The sequence below is a fragment of the Carex rostrata genome, chromosome 4 (assembly GCF_964058835.1).
Source record: "Carex rostrata chromosome 4, lpCarRost1.2, whole genome shotgun sequence".
In the NCBI taxonomy this organism is placed as follows: Eukaryota; Viridiplantae; Streptophyta; class Magnoliopsida; order Poales; family Cyperaceae; genus Carex; species Carex rostrata.
This window is the reverse complement of record NC_135921.1, coordinates 14,836,075-14,854,129: the sequence shown is the minus strand read 5'-3', so window position 1 is coordinate 14,854,129 and position 18,055 is coordinate 14,836,075. Positions and strand designations below refer to the sequence as shown.

Below are 18,055 nucleotides of genomic sequence, written 5' to 3'. Positions count from 1 at the left end.
ATTTACTTTACTATATTTTATTTAGTTAAATTCATAAGTTCCTGGTTCTGCCAGGAACTATACATAGATAGACATACTTGTACGTAGAAACATTTTAGACTTATCTATCCAATCGATAGGGTTTAAATTTTTAAATATCCCCATATTCACCCCCTCTAGGCGTCGCTAGGGACAACACTTATTACCACATTCTCTATCTTTCTCCACGATCGGATCAGCTTTCGTCCGATAGCCGCTGCACTCCGACAGTCGTATTTGCTCACCATCGCGCTCTGATCGAGATGAATATATAGAGACTACACTCAAGCTTTGACGATGTCGCGCTCTCGACTCCAGTCGGTTCAGCTTAGCTCCCTCCCCTCTTTGCTCAAGGAGGTAGAGACGAAAGAGAGAGAGAGAGAGAGAGAGAGAGAGAGAGAGGAGTGTATCACTATTGAAGGTGAATCCTAGAAGAGATGGGAGGGGCAGAATAGGAGAGTAGAAGAGGAAGAGAACTGTAGGATTTCGAAATCGTCGAATTGCTGTTTGAAAATAGCGACTTTTCTTTCACCTACTCATGTATGATATAATAACTAAGTCATATAATTTTTTTATTGTAAAGATTCAAAACTAAATATATATCAACAAAAATATAATTGAAGTTTTAACTTGAAGTTGTTTGTTACAACTTAATTATACTAAAAAAGTTAACATTGTGATAAAACATTAAATTGATTTCGTTTAGAAGAGATAAATTAAGAACAATAACAATAAGTATATAATTTGTTTTCTTTTAGAAATTAAAATTTTAATTCTTAGAGTAAGGTTATGATTGTGATTGTTTTTTCTTTCTCGAAAAGTATATTGAATTGCATCAATAGTACGGTTCTATATATGTTGTGCAAGTTTTTGAGCTGTACCAATACCATTGCTGCTGTTCTAATGTTTTTTCAGATATTAAACTCAATATTGACCACATATATATATTTAAAAACTGATAGGACTGCACTATTGATGCAGATGAATGAGAAATGGAGAGGATATAGAGGTTGGGTTCTGTTTGGGCTTGACCGTGCAATGAATTAGACCCGAATTAAGTCCGAATTGGCAGGTAGTGGTGTGGTTAGAAGGTCTGTGACAAAAGGTTTGGAGGCATGCATGCAACACATGTGCGGGGTATGTACGAGATCCCCACCCATGACATGTTGTTCAAAGAGGGGAAACCTAAGCATATGCGGCTTCCTAGAGAAAAGGGAAACGATCTCATGCTCCCTTGGTTTTTGATGGCTGCGTGCACTGTTTGCCATGTGGGAAGTTTGGCTCAGCCTAGCTAGCACCCTGCTGCTCACTGCTGAGTGCTCATCTTCGATTTTAGTCTGTATATTTTTTTTTGAAAAAGTCGTCATCTACCGAACTCTAACTCAAGCATATGGGTTAAATTTTCCTGTACTAGCATAGAGTGTTCTACCTCTAGCGCTGAATCTCCCTCTTGAACTGTTTCCTATGTCTCTGATACAATCAAATCCTGAGAATGCAAGTCATTAGTATCTATAGGCATAATTAAAGACAAATGAAGTAATGAATCATTATTTAAAGTCTTACATCAAAATGTAACTAAAGCAATAATTTTGGAGCCAATAACTTTTAAAGTAGGCATGCGAGATTGTTGAAAACATAGTTTATTTCTTTCAAGCCATAAACACCAAAGCACAGCTCCTCAAACAAGCTCTATTAAAGGTTTATATTTAAGGGGAATAGAAGCATTAATAAACCATATATCATCCATAATTGAGCCCTCAAACATAAAGTTATTATGTTGAGCAATCCAATTCCATATTTGAAAATAGAAGGGGCAATGCACAAATAAATGATCAGTGGATTCAAAAGAACCACAAAAATGACATGATGTATTACCTATCCAACCTCTATGAGAAAGATTTTCTTTAGTCAGCAATTTATTTCGTTTGAGAAGATAGAGGAAATTTTTGATCTTTAGAGAAATTTTTGATGACTAAATAGATGTGAATTCAAAATTAGGAATACCTCCATATTCAAACCACAAATAATAAGAATGAACTGTGAACTTACCTATAGAGGACCACCTTCATAATAAAGTGTCATTTAAAAGGGAATTAATCCTACAATTATTTAAATGAGAAAACAGATTATGCCACTCATGAAAAGTGACCCCAGTTAGTTGTTGTGTGAAAGACATATCTAAAAAATCATGTGCTAAAGCCTCACTAACCAATAAATCAGGATCTTGAGCTATAAGAAAGAGATTTGGATATAAACATGTTAAAATATTTTCTGAATACCATCTATCCTTCTAAAATAAAATGGTAAAACCATTACCCAAAGATCTGGCTAGCCCAGTATTGACTACATGGGCACCTTTTAAGATGCCTCGCCAAAAAGGAGAGCATGTGGAAGAAAAACCTGTGAGTCCATACTTAGCCAAAACTATTGATTTCCATTTAGTCTGTATATATATACATCATTAGAGAAATTGTGGTGTGTTTGTAATGGAATAAAGATTGTTTTGTCATCACTTTTTAAAGAATAAATTTGAAAATTTCGCCTAGTTATATCCCAACATATATATGTCATGATTATATTGAGGTTGACTAATATCAAAACATTTGTTCCGAGGTCGTGGAACAAACGTTTTGGTTTTTTACATTTTCAAAGTCCAAACATTCGATTCAAGCCGTTCAACATTCAATTTGTATTAAAATGTGCTTGAAGACCAAATTTTACATTTTTTGAATTTTTTTTACTATTAAACCAGTTTTAAAATCGTTATTTTTAATGATTCAAATTTTTTTAAATGTTTATTAAAATTAGCGATTTTAAAATTGACTTACTAAATAGTAAAAAAATTTAGTCTCCAAGCATATTTTAATATAGAGATCACATTTAATTCGGATTGACCGTTTGGAATTTGAAAATCAGAAAACCAATTAGTTGCTCCACAGCTCCGGAACAAACGTTTTGATATTAGCGAACCTCTGATTATATCCTATTAAAAATACATCAATATCAAAGTTGGACCTGATGTAATTAATAGTTAAAATAGTAATTAAGCTTCTGTTAAAATTGCCTTTAAAGTTCAAATTTTAATAGATATATATAATATGGTGAAAAACTTGCCAATCCGTTTGATCACTAAAAAAAAAAAATTGAGTTGGACCGTCAGAAATATTTCTATGATAGTGTTCTTCCGGAAGCAATATTCCTACAGTAGCTGAACCTGTTTCCCTTGTTATTCGATCACCACGTGAAAATAAAATAAAGAGAAGTTATATTTTTATATTTGATCCATCCAATCTACAATGGAGAATCCAGATTGCATAACAAAATTCTCTTAAATAATCATTATTATCCATGTAATTAATTTATTTATATAGGATCGTATATTTTAAATCTGATGGACGGAAAATGAACAGAAAGACCTTTATTTTCGTGGCAATATATTTGACGCTGCATAAATGTTAAACATCTAAACTTTTTAAATATGCCACATTGTTTATGCTTTTTTTTTTTGTCCTACTTAATTTTTTTTTATCAGATTATTCTTGTATTGTTCTTTGATCTCTTCTCATTTAAAAAATGTGCGCTTGATCATGATGTATCTACAATATATTACAAGTCTTAAACAATACTGGATTTTATTGTCTTAAACAATACTGGATCGTGTTGTTTATAATTGGACACCTTTTGAAGTACAATATTTCGAAAAATATACTTATTTGTATTCAAAATTTATTAAATAAAAAATAATTTTGTATAAAAATTGTTCGATTAAAAAAATTAATCCAAATATATTTAACAGTGAATAACAACTCGAACACCAATACAATTGAAACAATGGCGGTTACTTGATAAATTGATGATATGTTATATTTTCCCGGTTTTGTATTTCATCAGCTCACCCCACATGAAGGATATGGGCAATGATTCATGGCATGTTAGCATCACACCTGATGTTAATGCATTTCAACGAATCCCTGTCCTTTATTTCTCTAAACTTTGCTGAATGCACGCCACTCAAAAAGGTGCACCTCATACTGGAAATTTGCGGACCCCAGCCATGCTGTTCTATGCATTTCTATTCTTCCGAGGGAAGACATCTCATCTCTATCCATCTCTTAATTAAGGATTCAATTATTATTTTTTGGTTGAAAGTCCATAAGCAATTGCATTAATTCAAAAAAATTACAAATTTACTATTACATGATACAAATTTAATCATTCTTGCTTGATTGTAATGATAGGAGTCTAGTTAGCGATTATTTTCATTGTGTGAATATTTGTTTTGTTCCTTTTGATAGATGACACCAGATTGAATACGACCGAAAAGACACTAAATCAAACCAGACTGTGAACTGAATCAACCAGATAATGATAGTCATCGCTCAGAGTAATGTGCAGTCAAGAAGGCATTGAGTCAAATCAGACTGAGAACTAAATCAAGTGGATCAGGACAATCACCTCACAGAGGGAGAATCGTCATAATAGAAGTTAGAAAAGAAGCTTGGAAGCAGGAGAAGAAGAAGAAAGAGAGAAGGAAATAAACGACATCTTAATTAGCATCATTAGCATTGGCAACAAACCAAAAGCACAACAACTAATATCTCACAAATATATAATATAGGTAACTATTTGTACAGTTCATTTCACTCAGTCTTTCATTGCTAAAGTAGAGAAGAAGAGCGCAGTAAAAGAGAAGAAGAAAAAACGAACCACTTGTTTTGGAGAATAAGAGCCCCCAGATAGAGAGCAATGATTTTTGAAAAAAAATTCAAAAATACGAAAAATTAGTATTCTACAAATTCGTTATATAATCAATTTACTTAAATACTTAGATTGAAGTTTAAAATTTATTCGATAGATTTTTGAGATCATAGTACAAATAGTCTTATGCTATCTAAGCCTTACTCGATTATGATATACAATCTAAATTGTTTAATTTGAATCTCAACAACTAACGACAATAATTGTAAGAAAATTTATGAGAATTTAAGTATGAATTGAGAATTAAGCTAGACATTAAAAATTTTATCCAGTAACTTTCCCTTTCTTAAATTATGTAAAGGAGGACAAAAGGCCCTACCTTATTAATTCTTTCACCATACTAACAAGTAGGGATCTAAATACGTGACGTGTCTAGTTACATCGTGATTTAAATTAAGTATCGTGCTGTGATTAAGTTAGATTTATATGTATCGTACTGTGATTAAATTTGGAAGAGTGACTATATCACGTTAGTCACGCTGTGATTACAGAGGATGTATCCAAATGTGACTGGTCGTGTTGATCATGTTTGGTCATGCATAATAGTTTTTATTTTTATTTTTAATTTAATTTAGTTTATTCAAGATTCATTATTCAATCAAGATCTAATAGTCTTAATTACATGTGACTAGCATGACCACGTGCTGTGCAGTGTTGTGACCGGATGTTTCGCGTGATATGTCATGTCGTGCCAAGTTTTTGAAAAATGATCACATCACGCGAATGGTCACAGTATGGAACACGTGAATCATGACATGTAACCAACACACGTGCCGTGTCATGCCGTAATAGAACTGTACCGTGCCATGACGTGTATCCGGTCATGACAGGACTGTTTTTAGATCCTAGCAACAAGCCCAAGTCCATTTAATATATGCAGAGATGCATAAGGTAGATATTGTATATATGATACATACATGCTATCCGGAGGCATCTGACTATACAGCGACATGATCCATCTCCATCCCATAGCCATGTGATGAGTATATATCCTGGAGCAGCTTGTGTTCCTCCTTGAGTTATGTTATGTACTCTGCCCACTGTTTTACAGATTACAGTGTGTGCATTTTTATTTTTCTTTGTTTGTTGTTTTTCTTCTATTTTTTTTTTTAATACATGTTATTCTCTCCTCTCCAGAGTACCCTGGTACAGTGGTACTTCCTTGTAACCTCTTATTTAAAATTAAAAAAAAAATTAAAAAAATTGCACTTGTTTTGGGTATGTGTTTAATTTCTATACCTAGCTAGAGCAATAATTTATATTCCTTCATATTTATATTTAAAAAAAATAAATAAATAGAGAATGTTGGCATGTCCCTCTCAGGGTAGATTGTTATGAATAAAATAGTGTTGTAGGTAAATGTCCACTTATTGGTCAAAATTGGGAATGCGCGTTGTTCTCAACCTTGCATGAATTGGATCCTTTGTAATAATATCAGTGTTAATAATGTGAATGTGTATGATAAAGAAGAATTAATTAGCAGTAGAAATGAATATATGGGGCAAGCAGTTCCTTTGTAATTTAGGGATAAGAGATAGAGTCGTTGGTCAGCATCTCTGATCCGCAGTTTAGGGGATACCAATTGACTCCTCCAAGTGGACCCAGAGCTCGTGATTGGTACTCAACTACTCTCTCTTAGTCTTATACATTGTGGACTGTGGTACCAGTCATCACTCATCAGTCATGTGGATTGTCGAATCCAAATCTCTTTCAGGCGGTTTTCGGATTTGCCGGAGATTAATTATATATATATATATATATTAATTAATTAATTAATTAATATTCCTGTTGTGGCCTGGGATCAGGATCCTGGACAACGCAGGCAGATTGATCGAATGGAAATACGTTGAAATGTGCACTGTACTTTTTATCGGTACGTAAAATAAGCATGCACTTTGAATAACTGAGTATTCACATTTTGCTTTCCAGGTAACTATCACGACTTCTTAATTAATTCATTATTCATGTAACAGAACACAAGTGACAAATCAACAAATTAGTAACTCAGAGATGGGCCTTGATCAGTAAGAAAGAAAAAAAAATGATTTATCTTAAAGGTATATATATTATTCACACAAGAAACATACAACTGTGGAAAAATGCGTAAATTGGCATGTATCGAAAGAGCGAGAATGAAGGAAGAAATGAAGAAAAACTGATAACGAGCTCAAAATCCAATCGCTATCACCGTTGAATGCATGGTATATAAATTATTATACAGCAAGCAAGCCTTGCTCTGTCATGCACGGTTGACAGTTGGCTTGTAGCATAAACTTGGTTAATAGCTAGGCAGCCTAATTTTTCCTCCGCAACGCAACGCAACGCAACGCGTGAATTGAACAGTGTCGGAGAATTTATATGCACATGTTGTTTGAAAGAGGGGATTGGTGTTGGGTTCATAGGATTCCTGTACGATCCAGGAGGGATGCAAGTAACGTGCCTAATTCGAATTATGCTTGCCTAAATTGGGTATAATTTAAAATTTAAAAGCCTAAATTGCGAAATTTCGTCATTCCTTGTTAGCCCATTATAGCATGGGCTTACTTGCTTTCAGCATATGCATATCGACCTTCATTATATTTATCTATATCTATCTAATTAACTGAAGCCCACTCTTCGTTTTATTTTATGGGCTTGAGATTTTACAATCAGGCTAAAATTCAAATAGTTGCGGGCCCGTTATCTCCTCGACCCTTATATAATGTCTGTCGTGCTTTTGGCTAGGGTTTCTCCAGCTTAGGGTTTCTCTCGCCGATCCGCCCAACCTTTCGCCAAGATGGTATCAACGCTCTCTCTCTCGCGCTCGCTTAAGCTGAGTTATACAATTTGAACTTTTTTGATCGAACTTAACCCTTGTTTGGTTTATACAATTGATTGAACGCAGCCGTCGCACAAGACTTTCAGGATTAAGAAGAAGCTGGCGAAGAAGATGAGGCAGAACCGCCCCATTCCTCACTGGATTCGCATGCGTACCGATAACACCATCAGGTCAGACCGCCGATCTAATCCTATTCCTATTCCTCTTCTTTTTTTATTTTCTTATTTTGTTTGAATGTCCTTTAGATTCAGAAATCCGTGCTTCTTTCTCGACCTGTTAATTGTGGTTCTGAACAAGAAATTTGTTTTGTATACTAGTGGAAACATTCCAGCATCAATTATTAGTTGTTCACAAAAAGGTAGTTACTGTTGAGTTGGTGCTATAGTAAGCACTGTGCTACTATGTTTGCTCTGGATAGACCAGGCATCTTTGCTGATTTCCTAGTGCATAAACTTTTTTTTACCTGATAGAAATGGTTATGAGGTCAAATATCTGGGCATTTGAATGAATTTCTACTGAATAATGTTGAAAGTATGAAGGATGCCATTGTTTCAGTTGTTTGTCTTTCACTCTCTACTGAGACTCTTATATCTCATAGCACTTTAGTTTGGTCAAAGATGCAATGTGCAGCAGATAATTAGATATTAATCATTGCTCTCTAATTTTTCATACATGTTTATCTTCTTTCTTTCATGTATTGAAATGAACCTTTTGAATGCCAGGTACAATGCAAAGCGCAGGCACTGGCGCCGCACCAAGCTTGGATTCTAAGCTTTTAGGTGGTGCATCTCATTTCCAATTGTGTTAGTTTTTCTTGTTTTTGTCAAATTTTGGAAGTATTCGGAAGTAGATGGAATTTTAAAGAACAAATTTTATAAATTATGATGCTTATGTTATGTTTTGTTTTGTTACAAAAATAGCTTTTTTGTCTTTGATTTGAATTCGGTTTATGGTACTTGGTATGATTGTTGGTTCGGAAACGTTCGCTATACATTTTCTATAAGATGTGAAAGTTTGTTCAGTTGACTTAATTTTTTTGGAATCTTGTTTTGGTTAAAACGTTTGTAGTGTGGTGGATATTGCTGTACAATGATAGTGAGTAGAGAATGATTGTCAGTCCAGGTTCGGGCCAACCTTAAAATGACTTTGTTGAAACCGAAGAGCCAAATTTGCGAGTAGTAATGCCTGTAAATTGCTGTAAATTGTGGAAGTGTTGTATGGATTGGATTTGTTTTTTATGAGTTGCCCTATCCACATTAGATTATAATAGTGTGAGTGTTGGATTTTGTGATAATCATACGATCAAATTTTTAAAAAATATGCTAACATGCTAATAAAACTGAAGATTTATCCTACGAGAAGAGAAATGGTTCAGTGCCTACATTTTCTCACATCTGAGTGATTTCTCAGTAGTACGAAGGACAGCAAAAGAAGTAAAGAACTATTATAAAGCTGTTTTATCAATCCAGTTTTCAATGTTAAGGACTGAAGAAAATTAGTCGCGCTTTTACAAATAGTGTCACTGCATGTTATGGGTATATCACGTGTCATGTGTGACTTGATATTGCATTATGTGTCCTTTCATGCGACATGATTATCTTTTATCATTTTAAATTTTTAGTCACGTCACCTAAATTGATTCGGTCATGTCGCACCAATCGATCTGAATGTCATGTTATCAATTTTTTTAACATTATTTTTTATTAAAATTTATTTTGTAATAATTTCTTATTTATATTACATTTTTTTATGAATTAACTTAAAATCTGAAAATAATAACTAAACATGATTAGTTATGTCACGTTCGATTATGTAACTTGATCATTTGTATGGTGCGGCTGTCCTCTATCATTTTAGTCATATTATGTGAAAATAAATTTTATTTGCGTGTTGTACCGTGACCATGGCACGGCATGTTAGTTAAATCACGTTATGTTTCGTCACATTATATGCTAAAGTTGCATTTTATGATTCTAGTGGAAGTTGTATAACTAGAGTGTGATGTGCTCACTAAGAGGAATTGGTGAGCACACTTCTAAAATATTATCAGATTAATTTCGAACTACGAATTCAAACCGTTGAAAACCAAGTACTTCGTAAGTGATGTATGTGTATGTAAAAATTTTAAAGTTTTAAATTTATTTAGTATATGGTCAATCGGTCAAAAAAATAATAAAAAATTAATACATAAAATAATTAAAAAGTTAACTTATAAAATGTTTATTGTTTTGACCGCTTGATCATATGCTAAAAATATTTGAAACTTGAAAATTTTTACATGTACATACATCACTCACGGTACTTGAATTTCAACAGTTTGGATTTTGGATTTATAATTTGAAGTTAATCCGATAGTCTTTTGAAAGTGTGCTCACCAACCCCTCTTGGTGAACATATCACACCCTAGTTTTGCTCATAAATCTATACTGGAATGATTGCCTTGACAAATTAATTTGAGCTGTTTGTCTCGCTTTAAGATTTGTGTAGCATTTCAAATGAGCGGAGACTTGTCAAACTTTGCTTTGTCTAAAAGGTTCTGCGTAGTATTAGTTGGTGCAGCGTTCTCTGTACTAAATTGATTCCTATTTCTAAATTTAGATACAAATATTTGAAATTTGAATTATCAAGGGGATATGATTTTGAATTTACAAAGCCATATATGGATACAAAAATGCAGCCATATATACTTTGTATCCGATTATTGATATCCGAGTCTATGTATCTGAAAACAGATATGAATACGATTTGAACAATGTTCAGCAGGCCGGGATCCCCCTAAACGAATCATGCTGCAGTGGAACGTAGAACATGTTTTGCTGGAGAAACGGTTGAGAAGTCTTCACTTTGGCCCCAAGTTGTAATTTGATGAGATCTGGTTTACTTGATCTTGAACGGATGACTAAAAAATATTATTTTTCAGAAGCAACAATTCTAATTGGATGAATATAACATAATAGTAGACTCTTTTGTGGGTTAAAAAAAGTAACACTGAGTTCATAGTTGGTTAAAGACAATGCCACATTCTATCACTACGCACAAACATCTCTGTTGCCAGAATCTATTGTTTTCTACTCTACGTGGATTTTCTGGTACACTTAAAATTCTCTAAAATTGTAGTCCAAAGTTATCAGAGACGCGCCGAGGTACTCTATTATTGGCAAATTGAGACGAGCCAAGAGTTTCTTAAACTGATTATGTAGTGAAAGCTCATGTCACAGAATTCAAGGCACTATTATTAGCAAATAATCATGATCACTTCACTGATCTATATATTAGGGAGTTTTGGACCTCCTTCTAATCCAATTGCACAGAGCTGAGGTTGTTTTTTGCCTCTTCTGTGCCTTTGGTACACAGAGCAATTCACAAATGGCTTCAACAATCTCACTCGATGACATAAAAAATGAGACTGTTGACCTGGTGAGTTTTCAAATTACCACTACAAATTTCTTTACATTTTGGTTCTTGATTACAGAATCTCACAAAAGATACCTACAATAAATTGATGAGATATTTTGAATAATCGATTATCAACCTTTGGGCATCACACTGATCCTTTGGCTAAAAAAAGATAAAATAGGCATCATCATTTCTTTTTCTTTTGTACATTTCAGGAGACGATTCCTGTACCCGAGGTATTCCAGCAGCTCAAATGCTCTGCAGAAGGGCTCAGCAGTGCCGAAGGAGAGCATCGGCTCCAGATCTTTGGTCCCAACAAGCTCGAGGAGAAAAAGGTTTACATAATTGGTTAATGTTTTTAGCCAAAGAGTAGCTGATATGATATATGTGTCAGTGTGTTACTCAATTTTTTTTATTTACTTGACCAGGAAAGCAAGTTCCTCAAGTTCCTTGGGTTCATGTGGAATCCGCTCTCATGGGTCATGGAGATGGCTGCAATCATGGCCATTGTCCTTGCCAATGGAGGAGTATGCCAACTCATATTTTCCTATACAGTTGCAATTTACTGCTCTTTTAACATACACAAACAACATATTAAATAATTGTTTGTTTTACATGTCTAATTAATTACAGGGAAAGCCTCCGGATTGGCAAGACTTTGTGGGTATTGTTGTCCTTCTAATCATTAACTCAACTATTAGTTTCATTGAGGAGAACAATGCTGGTAATGCCGCAGCTGCACTCATGGCCAGTCTAGCTCCCAAGACCAAGGTGATTTTCCAATAGAAATATTTTCTCAACCTAGTAATTAATAGAAGCGATAAACAAAAACAATAAATGTACTTGACTCTTTCACAGGTTTTGAGAGATAGCAAGTGGTCAGAGCAGGACGCAGCCATCTTAGTTCCCGGAGATATCATCAGCGTCAAGCTTGGTGACATCATTCCTGCTGATGCTCGTCTCTTGGAAGGCGATCCTCTGAAGATCGACCAGTCAGCCCTTACTGGTGAATCTTTGCCTGTGACAAAGAATCCTGGCGATGAGGTCTTCTCCGGATCCACATGCAAGCAAGGAGAAATTGAAGCCGTGGTCATTGCCACAGGTGTCCATACCTTTTTTGGCAAGGCCGCTCACCTTGTCGATAGCACTAACAACGTGGGGCACTTCCAGAAGGTCCTTACTGCCATTGGAAACTTCTGTATATGCTCCATTGCTGTTGGCATAGTCATTGAAATTGTCATCATGTACGCTGTTCAATACCGTGCATACCGTAGCGGTATTGACAACCTATTGGTCTTGCTTATTGGTGGCATTCCCATTGCTATGCCTACAGTGCTTTCTGTGACTATGGCTATTGGATCCCACAAGCTATCTGAGCAGGGGGCTATCACAAAGCGCATGACGGCTATTGAGGAAATGGCTGGTATGGATGTGCTGTGCAGTGACAAGACTGGTACACTTACTCTAAACAAGCTCACTGTTGACAAGGAGCTAATTGAGGTTAAGATTCATAAAAATATATAGCTTGTATTGCTTTTTCTTAATCCCATCTGGTATTAGTTACCACATATTTTAAAATTTCATTTATATGATATGGGGATAATTAGAAACGCAATTGGTCAATTGTAGGTGTTTGTCAACGGCTTGGATAAAGAATCAATTGTGTTGTATGCTGCAAGGGCATCTAGGGTTGAGAATCAAGATGCCATTGATGCTTGTATGGTTGGAATGCTTGCAGATCCAAAGGAGGTATCAATGGAGCTCTTGTAAAAACCAACTTATTGTAGCCCCTTCAAACTTATTAACATAATTGATTACCAATTTAGGCACGTGCGGGGATACAAGAGGTCCACTTCCTCCCCTTCAACCCAGTCGACAAGCGCACTGCCATGACATATATTGACTCTAACGGTAACTGGCACAGAGCAAGCAAGGGTGCCCCAGAACAAATCATTGACCTCTGCAACCTTGGAGAGGCCGCCAGGAAGAGGTGTCATACTATAATTGGACGATATGCTGACCGCGGTCTTCGCTCATTGGCCGTGGCAAGGCAAGCTGTGCCTGAGAAAACCAAAGAGAGTCTTGGTGGTCCTTGGGAGTTCATGGGCCTGTTACCACTGTTTGATCCACCAAGGTACGATAGTGCTGAGACCATTCGCAGAGCTCTTCAACTTGGAGTTAATGTCAAGATGATCACTGGTGACCAGCTTGCTATTGGTAAGGAGACTGGCCGTCGCCTTGGCATGGGCACCAACATGTACCCTTCATCAACCCTTTTGGGTGAAAAAGGAGGAAATGCTAACAGTGAGGTTGCTGGAATGCCAATTGATGAGTTGATTGAGACGGCTGATGGATTCGCTGGAGTCTTTCCAGGTGATTATCAAATTGAAGAATCTTGTTGCACTGTAATTAAATTATTCTCTTCTTTTTTTCCCCTCTGATGGTTTCCTTTCTTAAATAGAGCACAAGTACGAAATTGTAAAGCGCCTCCAGGATAGAAAGCACATCTGTGGTATGACCGGTGATGGTGTGAATGATGCCCCTGCCCTGAAAAAGGCTGACATTGGTATTGCTGTTGCTGATGCAACTGATGCTGCTAGGGGTGCATCTGACATTGTTCTTACTGAGCCTGGTCTTAGTGTCATCATCAGTGCAGTGCTAACCAGTCGTTGCATCTTCCAGCGCATGAAGAACTACACCATCTATGCCGTCTCTATCACCATTCGTATTGTGCTGGGTTTCCTCTTGATTGCTCTAATCTGGAAATTCGACTTCTCCCCATTCATGGTCCTCATTATCGCCATTTTGAATGATGGTACAATCATGACCATTTCTAAGGACCGCGTAAAACCATCTCCCCTTCCTGACTCCTGGAAGCTCAAGGAGATCTTTGCCACTGGAGTTGTACTTGGCACATATATGGCTCTCATGACTGTGTTATTCTTCTATGTCGCTCATGACACTGAGTTCTTCTCTGTAAGTTTAATCGTTAGTTGTATTGTTGATGGATTGTTGTGCTGGGAACATGCTTGGTATTAGTAGTTACTGGTACCGAATTTTATACAAACACCTTGCCCAATTAAGGATTTTGGGTTTATGGCCAAGGAAATAACATACTAATAACATATCTACAAAAAAAAAAAATTTAATGTGCCAACTAAAAATGTTCTAATTCCATATTGATAAAAATATGATAATTAAGTTCTAAACTATGATATTTTTTTTTCAGGAGAAATTCGGGGTGAGATCACTTAAAGGGAAGGAAGATGAGCTCATGTCAGCATTGTACCTCCAAGTGAGCATTATCAGTCAAGCACTCATTTTTGTCACACGTTCTAGGAGCTGGTCTTGGATTGAGCGTCCTGGTCTCCTGCTTCTCGGTGCCTTCCTAGCTGCTCAATTGGTAATATCCTCACCTCAGAGCTTACAATACAACATACATTCTTCATGCTTTCTAATCTTTCTCGCCTAATTTAACTTTGTAACTCATTCCCTGACAGGTTGCTACCGTCATTGCAGTATATGCCCACTGGGAATTTGCGAAGATCGAGGGTATTGGCTGGGGTTGGGCTGGAGTGATCTGGTTATTCAGCATTGTCACTTACCTTCCTCTCGACCTTCTCAAATTTGTCATCCGCTATGTCCTAAGTGGCAAAGGATGGGACAACCTTTTTAAGAGCAAGGTGACTATTATATTCTATAACAAAACATTAGCTTTGGCATAAGATTGTAGTCCTTCTGATGTATATGGATTTGTTAATTAATTGTATATGTAGACTGCTTTTACCAACAAGAAGGATTTTGGAAAGGGTGAGCGTCAAGCCGAATGGGCATATGCTCAGAGAACTCTGCATGGCCTCAACAAGAAGAGCGAAGGTGATAATGCCGGCACTATCTTCAATGAAAACAGCAGCTACAGGGAGTTGTCAGAGCTTGCTGAACAAGCAAAGAGGCGTGCTGAGATTGCTAGGTTAGTATTTTACATTTTCCTTACAATTCATTTTCTGCGAATAATACTGAGTAAATTGTGTATGCATCTTCTAGGCTGAGGGAGTTGCACACGCTCAAGGGGCATGTCGAGTCGGTCGTCAAGCTTAAGGGGCTCGATATTGAAACGATCCAGGGACACTACACGGTCTAAAGAAATAAGCAAGTTCGATTGAGATTTCTTGAGTAAACAGTCGTCAAAGGATTATTTTTGTTCATTGCTAATGCTAGGTTAGGAGATTTCAGTATAAATGATTTACCACAAAAAAGTACTAAACAATATTTTCTTTATGCACGTGCAGACCGCTGATAATTTTGATGGAGATATTGTAATTTAATTATTAATATAATCAACAAAGTTGTGTTTCGATTATTTCATTGATTTATTTGTGATTTTGCATATAGATGACCTTTTTTTTTTTTTTTTTTTCTTGTCATGAATGTTAATTTCATTGTTACTTCCAAAAAGAACGATGCCATGATGAGCAATTTGATATTAGAGCACACCGAATCAATTAACAAGAATATTATATATACAAGATCATAATAATAAGTACTTAGGTTCTACTAATTTTAAGATATGCATTCACCATCATCTCATCCCCTCCATCACTTCAAGGCACCGTAACGATAAAAAGCAGAGATGGACCGTTTTAAATTTGACACTTCACAATATTACCCTTACATCAAATGCTAATTAATCTACAAATAGTTTTCATGCAACGTGCCATATAACATGTATATTTTGTAATGTATTGTATTATTTATTGTAGTGAAACATTCTTTAAGATTATAAGCATATCTTTCATTACTCCAACCATTCTCTTTCCAGCATATTATATTATTTTATTTCTAAATGCAAAAAAAAAAAAAAATCCATTCTCTCTCTAAAATATCAAGGAAAATTTTTTATTTGCCACTCCAAAACTTGAAAATTAGTTATTTGCCACCCCAAAACATAAAATTAGTTATTTGCTACTCCAAAAACAAGAAAATTATAAAATTGCCACAACTATACATCTAATATACATATTTGATTAAAATTATTTTTAAAAGAACTGTATAAAAAACGTATTTTAATATTTCCAAAATTACCTTTCAATTAAACTGATAAAATTAGAATATTGATCTCTCCAGTATCCTTCCCTTCGTCCCCTTCGCCTCTCTTTCACCCTTCCTCCGCCTCTCTTTCACCCTAAACACCAATGGACTTCTGGATGCATTCTTTGATTTTCACGAAAGATCTTATTCACCAATAGGGCACTTTGCGAGGTAGCCTGGTCTAAGAGAGAAGGTATGCCTAACGTTTAGAGCTTGCTCCTACCGAACCTCAACACCAACCCCTTGCTGGGGTTGCCCACTTGCTCTCCACCTCGTCACCTCTCTCTCTCTCTATCGCATCCCACTCTGAAAGCCACGTCGTGCTTCTCTCTCAAAGCCCCATCGCTCCTCTTACCGGCACATCACCACCGCTCCGCTCTCTCGGTTTCTCCACGTGGCTTCTCTTTCTCTCTCTGTTTAGAAGTTGTCCTACGCATCACTACCCCTCCTTCGATCCGAGCCGACCCGAGAGAACTTGCCAATACAGGTATGACCCACTCCTTTCAGTGCGAACATAGGTTGAATAATCCATTAACACGTTTAATTTGTTCAATTTTATATGAATTAGAGATAAAGCAATTTTGAGACCGTTCAGGAGCTGATTTAAAATTGTTCCTGTGGATTTCATTAATTTCCACCAAATTAAAAATGAAGCAAATTAGAACTGGGTTATTTTAGTTTGACAAACTTGAATCATTTGAGCTGGGTTATTTTACCCATAATGGAAGAATGAGGATTTGATTCTCTAAAAAACGTTTGTTAAGTAAATTGTATTTTTCCTAACCTCTCTATTTTCATCTTAAACTGCACAGCTAAAGGTTCTTTGATGCTTATTTAGTGTATGATTACACAAGTGAAGGTCAATTGATGTTTAATATGGGCATGATTGCAAAATGTGTTTGAACGGCTTAATTATGTCATTATTGTAATTTTTAAACCTGAGCATCAGTGGTTCTTCGGAGTATGATCGCAAAAGTGATTCACATTGGTATTATATTTTTGTAATCCAATTCTTAAACCTGAGCAGCATTGGTTCAGCTGACGAAGTTTCTCAGGCCATGCAAGGACTGGTACTAGAAAAGAATTGACATTGTAATGACACGCAATACCATGAGTGCACCAGCATCAATCAGTCGGTGCAGGGCTTAGGAGCATATTTTGATGGTCAATTCATTGTCAGTATGGTTGTGGCTCATGAAAAGGAGCATGTTGATACATATATTGTAAATATGGGGCGGATGCAACTAAAATATTTAGAGTTTTCCTTTTTTTTCATCTTTATTTTCAGCTCATTAGTATGTGGTTAATATAAAACACTTCTTATTAGTCATTGTTATTGTTTGATGGTGTAACCTGAGCAACATTGGCTCTTTCATTATGTACTTTATTTTTATTCAATTTAGGGTATTATTGTAAAAAACCACTACAGTAATAAAAAAAAGGAACTTGTGACCTCTTGTAACTCAGCTTAAAATTATTCTGGTACAGTACTGCTGGTGGTACCTTGTATCACATATATATATTTTTTTAATCTTTGTCCGCAAATAATCAATTTGCTTTAGAGTTTCTTGCACAAATAATCAATACTGGATGCTCAATTTACATAGTTTACTTGTACCAACAATAGTGATGTTACAAAGAAATTTCAGCACAAGCATAAAGTCAACTACAAACAAATCAATTTACTGCCAATAATTGCCTTCACAAAAGAGTAACAGAAAATAAAAATCAACCATAACAAAGAATTGAGCATCTCATGAGAAGTTGCCCCACACTTCTAAATACTAGTTTTACATGATAAAAACACATTTTTTTTTTATAATAAAGCACGTTGAAGAATGTATATGTACAATCCTTGCATGATGCAAATTTATATGCACGAGGACCCATCTCTACAGTTTTTTTTTTTGCCTTGCTACTTGTAATTGCACCACGCAGGTTGGTGATGTATCCAAATCAATAAATAATACTCTCAAA

The 18,055-nt window shown here is 35.7% G+C and overlaps 2 protein-coding genes across 2 annotated transcripts; both read left to right on the top strand.

Annotated features, from left to right (window-relative positions):
- The first annotated feature begins 7,447 nt into the window (after positions 1–7,447).
- LOC144553603 (Ribosomal protein L39 family protein) lies at positions 7,448–8,490 on the top strand. The gene is made up of 3 exons (XM_078301834.1): positions 7,448–7,555; positions 7,661–7,764; positions 8,317–8,490. The coding sequence occupies exons 1-3, from the start codon at positions 7,553–7,555 to the stop codon at positions 8,363–8,365; spliced, it is 156 nt and encodes a 51-aa protein (XP_078157960.1). The 5' UTR covers positions 7,448–7,552; the 3' UTR covers positions 8,366–8,490.
- A 2,406-nt stretch (positions 8,491–10,896) lies between these two features.
- Positions 10,897–15,350, top strand: LOC144553588 (plasma membrane ATPase-like). The gene is made up of 12 exons (XM_078301816.1): positions 10,897–11,011; positions 11,206–11,325; positions 11,419–11,517; positions 11,624–11,761; positions 11,849–12,490; positions 12,620–12,739; positions 12,817–13,363; positions 13,452–13,966; positions 14,220–14,393; positions 14,491–14,673; positions 14,767–14,960; positions 15,035–15,350. The coding sequence occupies exons 1-12, from the start codon at positions 10,961–10,963 to the stop codon at positions 15,129–15,131; spliced, it is 2,880 nt and encodes a 959-aa protein (XP_078157942.1). The 5' UTR covers positions 10,897–10,960; the 3' UTR covers positions 15,132–15,350.
- The last annotated feature ends 2,705 nt before the right edge of the window (positions 15,351–18,055 follow it).

What these genes read in the sequence shown, in the direction of transcription:
- LOC144553603 (XM_078301834.1), top strand. An exon ending in CGTACCGATAACACCATCAG is followed by an intron (nt 7,765 to 8,316) that starts GTCAGACCGCCG and finishes TTTGAATGCCAG; the next exon opens with GTACAATGCAAAGCGCAGGC.
- LOC144553588 (XM_078301816.1), top strand. Translation starts at nt 10,961, where the DNA reads ATGGCTTCAACAATCTCACTCGATGACATAAAAAATGAGACTGTTGAC. An exon ending in TTGACAAGGAGCTAATTGAG is followed by an intron (nt 12,491 to 12,619) that starts GTTAAGATTCAT and finishes GGTCAATTGTAG; the next exon opens with GTGTTTGTCAACGGCTTGGA. An exon ending in AGGCGTGCTGAGATTGCTAG is followed by an intron (nt 14,961 to 15,034) that starts GTTAGTATTTTA and finishes TGCATCTTCTAG; the next exon opens with GCTGAGGGAGTTGCACACGC.